Here is a 12225-nt window from a genome sequence, read left to right on the forward strand (position 1 = left end):
GTCTCAAATCAATTATATGGAACTGACAATATCGCTTTTATTTCTCCTTAATAAGGAGAAATTCCACAATATCTTTGTTCATAGTGTGAATTTCAAGAACTTTCATGTGATACTTCGCTTTACTTGACTTCTACCCGAGATTCTCATCCACTAATTCAGACGAATTATGACGTAGTACAGAGTGTTCGGAATGTCACTGTGCACCAAGTGATTCGTTTCCATAATAATTCGAGGGCACAATATCGTCCAAAACGATAATAATCGCGAAGTCAACATTCTAAATACGGGGGTAGATCGAAATGTTTCTGATCTAAGAATAAAAATAAGAATTTTTATTAGCCATTAAACATCATACAAACATGCAATAGGCTTTATCAAGATAAAAACAATACATTTAAAAACCATTAAGATGACAACACTCGTTAACAATATCAGGAGTCATATTTTGATGGCTACTCGCTAAAATTCCAGGCATTCAGACGCTAGTATCTATGTTGGAGTGGTTTGAGTAAGTCGATGACGGATGTCATTTGTCGCGTCTGCTAACATCAGACCAAAACTTGATCAATTCCAACTCTGATGATACAGTTTGAACGTAAATAATCTGAGTACTGGCGCCAAGTTATTACTTCAGATGATATTTGGATGCTATACTGACCATTCAGAACTGAAAAAATCAGTGGAATTCTATGTGGTTGAAATATAAACAAGTGTTTGTGTGATGTTAGCAGACGCTACAATCAAAATCCGCTATTGACTTACTAAAAAGACTGTAACATAAATACTACGCGTCCAAAATGGGTGAGATTTTTGTGAGTACTATTGAAATTTTACCAAAATATAATCCAGATCTTGTTAAAAAGGTTTGTCATCTCCATGGTTAGGTCGGAGATTATTCAATCTGCTCTTTTCAAATGCCATTAAATTTCAATTTTCAATTTAAAACCCTTTTGCAAAAATAATGACAACCATTCAAATTCAAATTTATTTATCCTTAATGATAGTTACAAAGTTTGAACTTAAAGTATAAAATACATAACATAATAGTTAGATTTCAAGACTTTTTCAAATGCCATTAATTTCCAATCTTCAATTTAAAACCCTTTTGCAAAAATAAAGACAACCATTCAAATGCAAATTTATTTATCCTTAATTATAGTTACAAAGTTTGAACTTAAAGTATAAAATACATAACATAATAGTTCGATTTCAAGACTTTTTCAAATGCCATTAAATTTCAATTTTCAATTTAAAACCCTTTTGCAAAAATAATGACAACCATTCAAATTCAAATTTATTTATCCTTAATGATAGTTACAAAGTTTGAACTTAAAGTAAAAAATACATAACATAATAGTTAGATATACATTAGATAGTATAATCAGTAATTATATAATATATAAGGAGGGTCCCTACAAGGTTAAGAAAAACTGAGGGCAGAGGCCGAGTGTTGAAATGTTTTTTAAATTAATAGGAAATATTAAATATTCTTAGATCAAAGATAACTACAAGATTTTCACAGTATAACTATGTAAAACTTTAATATTCATTATAATAATGTGGTAGTAAGAAAGTAGACAATTATGAAGATATGCAGAAGAAGAAGACTTATAATAAAAACATAAAGATATAGCAAATGGGAATAGTAAAAGCCAAGATGTAGAGTTCAGTTGATAAGAGATATGACAGAGTTTAGATCAGTGCGGATCCAATTTCCTCTGACTAGAGAAGCCATAATATTAGGACAATTCAAATGCTTTAATTTCATTGAAAAGTCAAGATTTCTCCAATACCTGCTCATTGTACTTGATTTTTCAAAGCAAACAATACTCTTTGTAAATCTAATTTGATGATATTACAGTGGTTCAGATGCAGCTAGCACATCCAGATCGAAGATGACATCTTTCGGAAGTGAAATGAGTCTAACACCTTCTGTCATCAACTTGGATCCGTTCGGTAAATCGGATACTCAAACTGGTAATTGTGCTTTTTCTAAAATAGTGAATAGAGTAAAAAATAGCTTCTTTCAAAGCCGCTCTAACGAGCTTTCTAATTACTAACGTTAACTCCAATTTTGTCAATAAATAAAGGTACACACTAGAAAATGAAAAATCTAGTTTATTTTCGAAATCATTGTGTAACTGTTTTTCCAAATTATCCATATATCATTGCCTAACTCTGTAGAAATCAACATTCTTTATAGAACCCTTGAGACTGTTGCAACTGCATGTCGGTGTTGAATTGACAATAGTTATTTGTGCAACTAGTGCGCAAAGTGACAGTTTGCTGCACCGAAAGAAACGTTTACGCCCGAGCGCTAGGCGAGGGCGGAATGGTTTCTTGAGTGCAGCAGAGGAACTTTGAGCACGTATTTCACATTAAATTTTTCCTACAGTTACCATTGAATATGAAAAGTGGGTAATTATGGGTGAAATTGCCTGAAATCCATCATGTGTTTGTGTGTGTGATGCTGTTATTAATAAATAAAATAGAATAATGTAGTAGTAGTGTTTGAATGGCGGTGCGGCTGTGTGCTGAATGTGGTGGCTGTCCTCGGTGTCCATGTCCTTGTCCATCGTTATTATTATAATAACAGTCACTGTTACCAACTTCAGTTTGATTTTGCTGCACTGGTGCTCCATATAACCTACTAACTATTTTGCGTTGCCATGTTGCAAATCTGGAGTGCAGAAAAAATTTTTCCCGCACTAGAGCGGAAAAGTGATTCTTTGCGTTCTGTAATCAGTGCAGCAATGGTCACTTTTCAAGGTAACTGTAGGAAATAGTTATTTCCCGCACTATAGCGAAAAAGTGATTCTTTGCGTTCTGTAATCAGTGCAGCAATGGCCACTTTTCAAGGTAACTGTAGGAAAAATTATGTGTTGAATTTCGTTAAGTTTCAGCTTGTTCTATGTTCAGTCTGAACTGAGCGAGGTAAATCTTAATCCAGGTTCAGCACAATGCTAAAACTGTTTTACTGGTTCTTGTCAATTTAAATAATTCTGCCAATGTGCGAGCACACCTAAAAGAATCAATGCTATTCTTTCTAATTCCAACAGAGCTTTTATAGATTGAAAAGCAGGGATTCAAATAATCGGTTTATGCATATTGACTAATACTAGGTTTTTGACTTGAGTTGACTGAGCAATATTGACTTTTTGCTATTGATTTTAGAATTATTTATTGGAACACGGTTTCTTTAAACAATAAACAATGGTCCTGTGAATAAAATTAGAAAATATAATAAAATAGCTGTATATAATAAATATAATGAAATAAATTATATAATAATAAATATAAAGTAATTAATACATTTTAAATGTATTTGTACCTATGTATTTGTACTATTACTTTCCTTGCCCTATTACCATAGGTAAGGAAAGTATTGCTTTCCAAAAAAAATTAAGGTAGCCTACCCCAATTTCTATATTTCTATACGTTTCAAGGTCCCCTGAGTCCAAAAAAGTGATTTTTGGGTATTGGTGTGTGTGTGTGTGTGTGTGTGTGTGTGTGTGTGTGTGTGTGTGTGTGTGTGTGTGTGTGTGTGTGTGTGTGTGTATGAGATGAGTGTATGTGCGCCTGTGTACACGATATCTCATCTCCCAATTAACGAAATGACTTGAAATTTGGAACTTAAGGATCCGACACGAACAATATCGATCAAATGAAATTCAATATGGCGGCTAAAATGGCGAAAATGTTGTCAAAAACAGGGGTTTTCGCAATTTTCTCGAAAACGGCTCCAACGATTTTGATCAAATTTATACTTAAAGCAGTCATTGATAATCTCTATCATCTGCAACAAGTCCCATATCTGTAAAAATTTCAGGAGCTCCGTCCCATCTATGCAACGTTTGATTTTAGATTCCCAATTATCAGGCTTCAGATACAATTTAAACAAAAAGGTCAAGTGGAAAAGATTGAGTATAAAGAACTCTACAATCAATGTTCAGTAACATTTTCACCTTAAGTAGGAAAAAGCTCCAAATTCGAGAAAATGAGATTATTCAATTGCAACTTTTGGCAACTGTTGATTCTATTAAATCATTCACTATAAAGAGATAGCAGACTTCGTGTGTCTCCAGCGTTATTGTCCTGTCACCAGCTGGTTCAGATCTTTGAATAGTAGGCTTAAGATGCGCGTGAACACTAGCGTCAGGTGATAAATTTTCATAACGGCAAGGAAAGTTGTGTGAGTGCGCCACACCAGATTTTTTTAAATTCATTTTGTACTTAGTTTCAATTAATAACTTATTCTATATTGTGGTTTTAATACTAAGAATTGTGTTTTCATACATGTTGTTGTCTTCTGGTATTCTGTTTCTTGTTTTGTCTTTTATTTTCACAATTTGTATTATTCATCAATCCATTTTTTACGTGTTTCAGCAGGACGTAAAAGCAGTCAGACAAAAAAGAGTGTTTTGAAACAGAGGCCTTCAAAATGAAATAGATTTTTAATATCAGGTACTCAAAAAATCAATTTTTGGAGACTGATCATCCTTATTCACCGACCTTCCCTCATTCATCATCATCATCACTTTGATTCCATCCTAATCCAGAAACAATCATGGCTGGAAAATGGTGGAATCGTTCCTGGTCATTTATTTAAATTTTGAATGTTTTATACTGGAAAGATTAAAATAAATAATAAAGAGAAGTTCATTATTTGTATGTTTTCACCAAAACTAAAAGTCAATTATATCAGTTCATATAATTATATTATATTAGTCAGTTATAGAACCTCTAGGACCCTGTTGCATGATAAAATACAATCTAATAGTATAATACTTCCCTATTCTAATAATCAGCTACAATAATCAATAATTACATTCTTAATAGTTGTAGTACTTACCTATTTTAATTTATTAATAGATTTTTATCATTTTACTACGTTGAAAGCATCACACATTATCTTATCATTAAAATTATACTATCAGTTATTCATTTTCTATTGTAAGTTTACTGTAATAAAAATCTGGTAATGTATGTGTTCATAATGATGTATTGGGTCCAATGCTCTTATAAATTTTGGAATATGTTTTGCTATCTTTATTTATTTCTCCTGTATCCTGTTTATTGGAAAATATTATTATATCTTTGTGCATCAATAGTATTTTTTTTTAGTTTTGGAAATAGCTTGGATGATAATAATATTGATAATAAATCAATATTGATGTTGGATGAAATGGTTGCCCAGTAAAATAACCATATATCTATAACCCAATTAAATGTGTGGCAAAATATCATCGGAAATAGATATCAATTAAGAATATAACTTGGTAGGGTACTAAATAATTGTTTTCTTTCAATGAGCTGATTATGAAGTCTACTGTATCAATTTTTTGATAATTTTGATCTTTTACAAGAATTTGGAAATATTTGAGTAAGTTACATTGATATAACTCACACCATAATTCTTCATCTTATCACCCTAAACTTGAAATTCATTGAGGTTTTTAAAAACCACAAAGATAAATATATTGTAAATAAATATAAAATGAAATTTAAATTAATGTTTCATCATTATAAACAAATGAAATACTCTTCATTAGTTGAATGTAGATCGGCATGTTTTTTTCATACTTTTAATTAATATCAATTTTTGATCATACTGAGATTCCAATAACATCGGTGAGCTATTAACTTGGAAATAACATTAATTTAAATAGTTTTAAAAAAATATTTTAATTAATTTCAAAACACGTGCAAAGTGACAGATTTTGAAAATCTCAAGTTTCGCGGTTGATTTTGTTTACTTGTTACCATGACAACGGTCACTTGCCTCAAACTAATATAGAAGGCACTGAAATCAAGTGCTTCATATCGGAGATGATTTTCATTGAAATATTGATAACAATGAAGGAATTAACAAGAAATAATAGATTTCAAGTGTTTATAAATAAATTACAGTTTTATTCAACATTTTTTATCGTTGTTAACAATTCTTAAGTGACCTGAATTTTTATACTTTCATTTTCTCTAGAATTCTATTGTATTTTGCTTTGAATAGCTTTAAAATAATTCAAAAATCAAATATCTGCTATATTTCATCAAATTATATTGATATAAATCGGATTAAAAGGAAAATGATATCAGCTTGTGTACAAGCATCAAGCCATTTTTCAGCAGTAATTCACTTTGCGAATATCAAAATGACGAAAATTTATCATTATATGAATATCTTGTTCAATTATTTGATATTAATCCGTTTGAAACTGTGAAAATAGCAAATTTTCTATTGAAGTCGAAAAATCGCCTTTGCACAACCTGAATTTTTACTGTTCCCTCTCCACAAACAAGGTGTATATCCTGTAACGTTATTTCCCGACTTTGTAACCGTATTTCAAAGATAAACGGATTTGATTGTCATTCTTGGTATAAAATACGCAATCATTTCGGTTATTTATTGTATCTATTTGTTGTGAGTCTTAATAATTTGATGGAATATGCGGTTTATTGAGCAGCGATAGACGTTTTCGTTAGCGTTGCTCGGTGTGGGGCATCAGGAAGCGTGATTATGCGGGAATTTCAAGATTTCAGTTCCCGCCAACTTCCTTGTAGAATGCTACCAGTAGAGCAGCTGCTCCAAGTCTGTTGAGTTGAGTGGTTTAGAGAGAAGTCGGTCCTCCAAAAAGTTGTTGTGTGGCATTCAATTCGATTGACTAGTTCAATTTGCAAGTGCATATCCGTTACATAAATGGTCAACGGAAATGATCCTCGAAATTTTCTTATGTTATTAGCTTATTTGTGCAATTGAAAGTCGGTAACTGAAAGTGGTTTTCAGTTGAAATCGGAAATATGAGGTGACGGCTTTGGTGAAGCCAAACCAAACAAAAGGCTCACCTTGTTTGTCCATGTCGGCTTCCCTTTGGATATCATTATGGTGTTGAAAAAAATTACGTGAAATAAGAAAAGGTAGGTCATCTTCCACTATTTCCTATCTCATTATCATTCCTCATTACGATTATATCACCCCTAATACATGATTCGCCAATTTTGTACCTGTTCTGAAATATGAGTTGTTCGTTGAGATGTACTTTTCGAAAAATGACCTCCCAGGTCGTTACTGAATTTTTTTTTCATTTTTTAGTTTTTTAAATTTTTATCCTCATTTCATTGTTGTTAATGCTGTTTTCCATTTTCATCCAACTTAGAAATAGGTGACAATTTGTAACGGCTTTTCTAAAATATATTACGACCGGTATTGACTTCAGCCATTTACGTCGTAGTTTTGGATAAATTTGTTAAAATTTTCATTTCTTTCGATTTTTGAAATTTAGCTAAAATATCTCATTCTTAGATTTGTTTAATTTAGTTGTGAATTATTAAAAAACATCGGTGTATGAAATTTCAGTTTTGCTTATTGAAGTGTGATGAGTAGATATGTTGTGCATAACGAACATTGTAAATAACAAATTTTCATTAGAAGTTTGTAATTTGGGATCTATAATCTCGTAAACTGTAATTTCTTCTATACTATCCTTAACTTTTATTGCGATATCTTGATGCAATTTATGATTTCTAGTCATGATCATTGTTCACACACACTGATACGTAAATCTAAAATGGCGTTTTCATAGTTTGTGGTTTGTGCCGGTGAAAAATTCAATCATTCCTACTTCGATGCTTTTAAATTCTCTATAATTACTTTTAAAAATGTTTTGATTAGATATCAACTTTTTATTTTAGTTTTGATTGTTTTTTATTTTTGTAAATAACTGACGAAAATTGTTTTGACAAAAACTTATTTCTTGTCAAGTCTTTCTACTATTAGTAATTTATTAGATTATTAGTCACTCATTGAATTGAAATTTCATAAACATTGAACCAACTTAGTGCTCTTATAAATAATTTATAATTTGTTTAATAGTAGGTAACCTTCTTTTAAATATTGTCTAGGCTAGTTGAACTTATCTTATCAAATCTTGGGTGAATGATTCTTTCAGGACGAAATCAGTTTGAGGTGACTAAATATTTCAAATTTTTTTATTGGTATTATTGTATAATTTATCAATTATAAGTTGCCATTAAAAAAATATTATTTGTTGAAAGCATAATCACTTTGTATAATTTTCGATTGTGTAAATTCTATCTTGAACTTTTAAGTTTATTCTTATTTGTTCAAATCTTTATGTGCTTAAATATCTTTCTTTGTTATAAAGTGTACTTTTTTATTGTTGGAATGGAAAGTACTGACTGCTGTTTAATATTGATTTAGGCGTAGTGTTTGGTCAGAATCAATTTCACTGTTTCAAATTTCATCCTAATTTAATTAAAGATAAATTTCAAATATTAGCCACATTTAAACATTCAATATTATTAGGTAATGTCTTAGGTCTATTCTAAAGTTAATTATTCAAAACATTTAACTGTTATGCATACATTCGTTGAATTCATTTTAATCATTTCTGAAGAACTTATGAATGTAACTTATTGGTGTATGGTAACTGGAGGTTTCACTTGCACTTTCAAACATCAGTCTTTTTGTTATATTTTGTTTTACAATATAATATTTCAAATTACCTCGAAATAGATACTCTTTATACTAATTGAAAATTCATCATTATTTCCATTTATTACTTATAAAGTCTCTTGTTAGTCCAGTCTTAAATATATCGGTAGGCTTACCTCACTTCCTAATTTAGTAGTCTTATATAGCTCTGAAAGTCACATACTGTTACTCAAGTAACTTACCAATTCCTTTTTGAAAAATTCTGATAATAATGCAGGTAATTGCGGTCATTAATCCCTTGAATCAAATGGCAAAGTAATTGAGTTGTACTGTTTTCACTATTATTTAGTGATGTTAGTTGAACTTGATTTCTCTGCTATTGAATCTTTTGTATAATGTATTAATGGCAGTACAATAATTTATTGATTGTATAGTGTGATAATATAGGTATCACCTTTCAGAGGGATTGTTAATATTTCAACTCAAAGCCCTACTACGTCTATAAAGAATATATTAGGCTTTAACCGTACATATAAATTACCAATTTTTATAGCGATTGTCAAGCTTTTTTCAATGCAAAATGTCTTCACTGTTGAACTGTTCTTTTCTTTTAAGATTGATTGAATTTCAAGATTTAATTTCAACGCTTGAATATTCTGTTGACTCTTGTTAATATTTATCCATTTTCCATTGAACTATTTGTCTAAATTCCATCAAATTTATTACGGTAATTAAAAGCAGTTGTACTCATAAGGCCCAAGTAATTTCAAACTATTAAAATATTTTTTTCAAATTTTTAAAGTTCAAGAACAAAATCATAGATAGTAGGCTAATCAATGATTCTAATTGGACAAACGACTTCCTTCTAGGACTGATCATTACTGTTTACGAATTCTTTTAGAATTTGGAATAGGCTAATTACTTTCCAGATTTCCATGTGTAATTTCAAGCTACTTAAAAAACAGTTCAAAAACTACCATTAACGGTCAGAAACCGACATACGTCCCATCACCATACATTCCAATACATATCACCCCCATCATCTAGGGCGCATTAAAACATCAACAAAATTTTTTTTACTACAAATTCTGAAATGTCTTATTTTTATAATATTAATAGAAACTTACAATAACAATTTTGCTAGTAAAATTGTATTAACATGAAATTGATTTCTATGATTTGATTTCATTAACTTGATTATCTTTCAATAAATCTTCATGTAGAGCAGAGGCATCAATTACCAATAATTTTCTTGGTAGTTTGACAATATTGAAAATATATTATCACTTTCTCAACCACGTTCAAATTATAGAAGTACTGTTATAAATATTTCGGTTGCAATTCAAGGTTAAGTTATGTGCATCGTGAATTATTGAGGGTGTGAAAGCTGTTGTAGAACAGTCAACAATTTAACTATTTCCGTGAATTGCAAATAAGTGATTTGATAGTGAATTTATTCTTAGTTTTTCATGAAGATTGGAAATTGTAAACGAGATCTGTTGATATCTTTGTGGGAAACTTTTAGTTTACAGTAGAAACACATGCTACCTTGCGAATTGAGGTTAGAAAAGACCTTCGTCATGTATACGCGTTTGACTGTGGTGTTTTGTACATTTATATTAAATATTCGAAAATTGTGTCAAAGTTTTTTTGTTATCAATAATGTATTTTTGTAAATAAGACGCAGTGATGACCGTTTATCGATTTTACGCCATACGCCTGTTAGGTAAGCTGAGTTAGGTTATGGTCTCAGGAAAAAATTAGGCTAAAGTTGATTGTGCAAGACTTATCAGGGCGTTTTATTGCTTTTATTCATAATTTGCTTTTATTAATTACTTTAGAATTTTCTTTTACCGTTGATAACTGGTCATTGTTTACCATGCGAATATTAATTAACTCAGGGTCATTGTGACTTGATGGCATATTCACATTAAATTGGAAATTCTCCAATTATTTTGCGGTTACATTGCAAAAACTTTAATACCTTAATCAATTCTACATTTTTCAATAATATAATGTGGTTTTCATGCAAACTTAATCTTATAGATAATCTTGAAAACTTTGTAAATGTAGAGCCCATTTCATTCGTTTAATAGATTAATTTTCATAGGATTTGATTGTAAAGCCAATTATAGAAGAGCTATTATCTGTTTTGCTATCTGAGGTTAACTTTCATTATTATTCAATTAATTCAATTTTATAATTTCATTAATAATATAATGACATCTTTATACCAATATTATCTTTAAACTTATTTAGTCCTAAAAATACAGTTATTACTTTGTATTGTCCGTGATTATATAATATTAAAAACTCTTTTTATAGCCCTTAATAGTTGGTTACTTGATACTTGAGTTAATGAAGGCTATAGAGAGGTCAACATATTATATGTGGGTAGTTGATTAGAATTGGTGTTTCTATCTATCATTTCAGCACAAGCTGGTCATGGATTAATGGAGAATTGAATTGAATTTGACAAAGTGCTATCCTATTCTTGCTACGCAACGTTGCCAGATCGTTTTCTAACAATTTATAAATATAATGAATTAACAAATTATTCATTCTCAATTATTAGACTAAAAATTTATTATTAAGTCATTCAAAAATATATTTTATTTACAAATAAAATAGAATTGATTATTTTAAACAAGAATGAATAGTTTATATTTCATCAGATATACCGGTATCAGATACCTTCTATAGAAGGCAGTGGCAAGGCAGAAAATTGGCAACGCTGTCCTCATATCTTTCTCCACTTTAACGCCATTATAAAGTGGACCTCATTATACATAGTGATACGTAGTAAATAATTTATTTTTCTATGCCCAAGCATTTAATTTGTATGTCATGTTAAATACCGTGATATTAAAGTTGACTTTGCACTAAAATAATGATTTAATAGACCCTGGATTGGTATGATAAAAATAGCCTTATTATGAAACAAATTTGAATCGAAAGTCATGATTCAGCATATCCAGCACTATCCAATTGGAATGATAATAAAAACTATGCATAGGAATGTCTTTCTGCTGAATCAAAGCTTTTTTCAAAATACAGTGATTCAGTATTGTTAATAATGTAAACAAAAGACAGAACTTTCCGTTTCTGGTAGACATCAATGTTTTCACTTTCATCAGTATATCGAAATATTAACTATGTCGATAAGCCTACGTAGATATTAATCATTCATTTGATATTATAATTTATGTTATCTTGTAAGTTATCTTTCACATTACATACTAGAACATTGCCTTAGATAATTTTAAATTGTGATCCCATCTTTTTTGCATTAATCACACTTCATAACTAAATTATAACTATAAGATTTTATTTCATGACCACATTTAATTTCAAGCTCATGTGTAACAAACCACTATTTTTCAATCTTAACTGTACTTTCTTCATTGTTAGATAACTTTATACCGAAATCTGCATCCTTTACCCATAATATGGGATCGATGACATCAAAAACATGTAATACAGAAAACAAAAACTTACATAACTCCCAGATTTACAAAAGTTTACAGTGCTTGCAAACTCAAATACAGCTGAAATGTATTACTATTACCAAAATATAAAGGTATTATTAAAAAAAACTGACTGCCTCTTATAGCCCACTAATTTTTATTATCATTGTAACATATGGCTTGAAATGGGACAAGAAATATCTTAACTCACAATGTATGTATTATAATTACAATCGTTTCGCTTTGGTGAGGAAAACTGTAAGTGCACCGTTAGTCAAGATGCAGTCTGTACTCAGGGACATTATT

The 12225-nt window shown here is 30.2% G+C and overlaps 2 protein-coding genes across 4 annotated transcripts in view; both read left to right on the plus strand.

The window, feature by feature from the left end:
- Positions 1-5023, plus strand: part of LOC111058452 (coiled-coil domain-containing protein 39-like) — a 36619-nt gene extending 31596 nt beyond the window's left edge. The window contains exons 19-20 of one of the 2 annotated variants that reach the window (XM_039440055.1): positions 1862-1977; positions 4387-5023. In XM_039440055.1, the coding sequence (XP_039295989.1) occupies positions 1862-1977; positions 4387-4445 (175 nt within the window). In that variant the 3' untranslated portion in view covers positions 4446-5023. The remainder of the gene's footprint in view (positions 1-1861; positions 1978-4386) is intronic. The other variant, XM_039440056.1, reaches the window with a different exon arrangement.
- A 1276-nt stretch (positions 5024-6299) lies between these two features.
- LOC111058451 (transcription factor E2F1) overlaps positions 6300-12225 on the plus strand; it is a 32477-nt gene continuing 26551 nt past the window's right edge. The window contains exon 1 of one of the 2 annotated variants that reach the window (XM_039440057.1): positions 6300-6915. The gene's annotated coding sequence lies outside the window, so the exon portion shown is untranslated. Of the gene's footprint in view, positions 6916-9818; positions 10179-12225 lie in introns of those variants that run through there. The other variant, XM_039440059.1, reaches the window with a different exon arrangement.

This window comes from Nilaparvata lugens, chromosome 13, assembly GCF_014356525.2.
Source record: "Nilaparvata lugens isolate BPH chromosome 13, ASM1435652v1, whole genome shotgun sequence".
Classification (NCBI taxonomy): domain Eukaryota; kingdom Metazoa; phylum Arthropoda; class Insecta; order Hemiptera; family Delphacidae; genus Nilaparvata; species Nilaparvata lugens.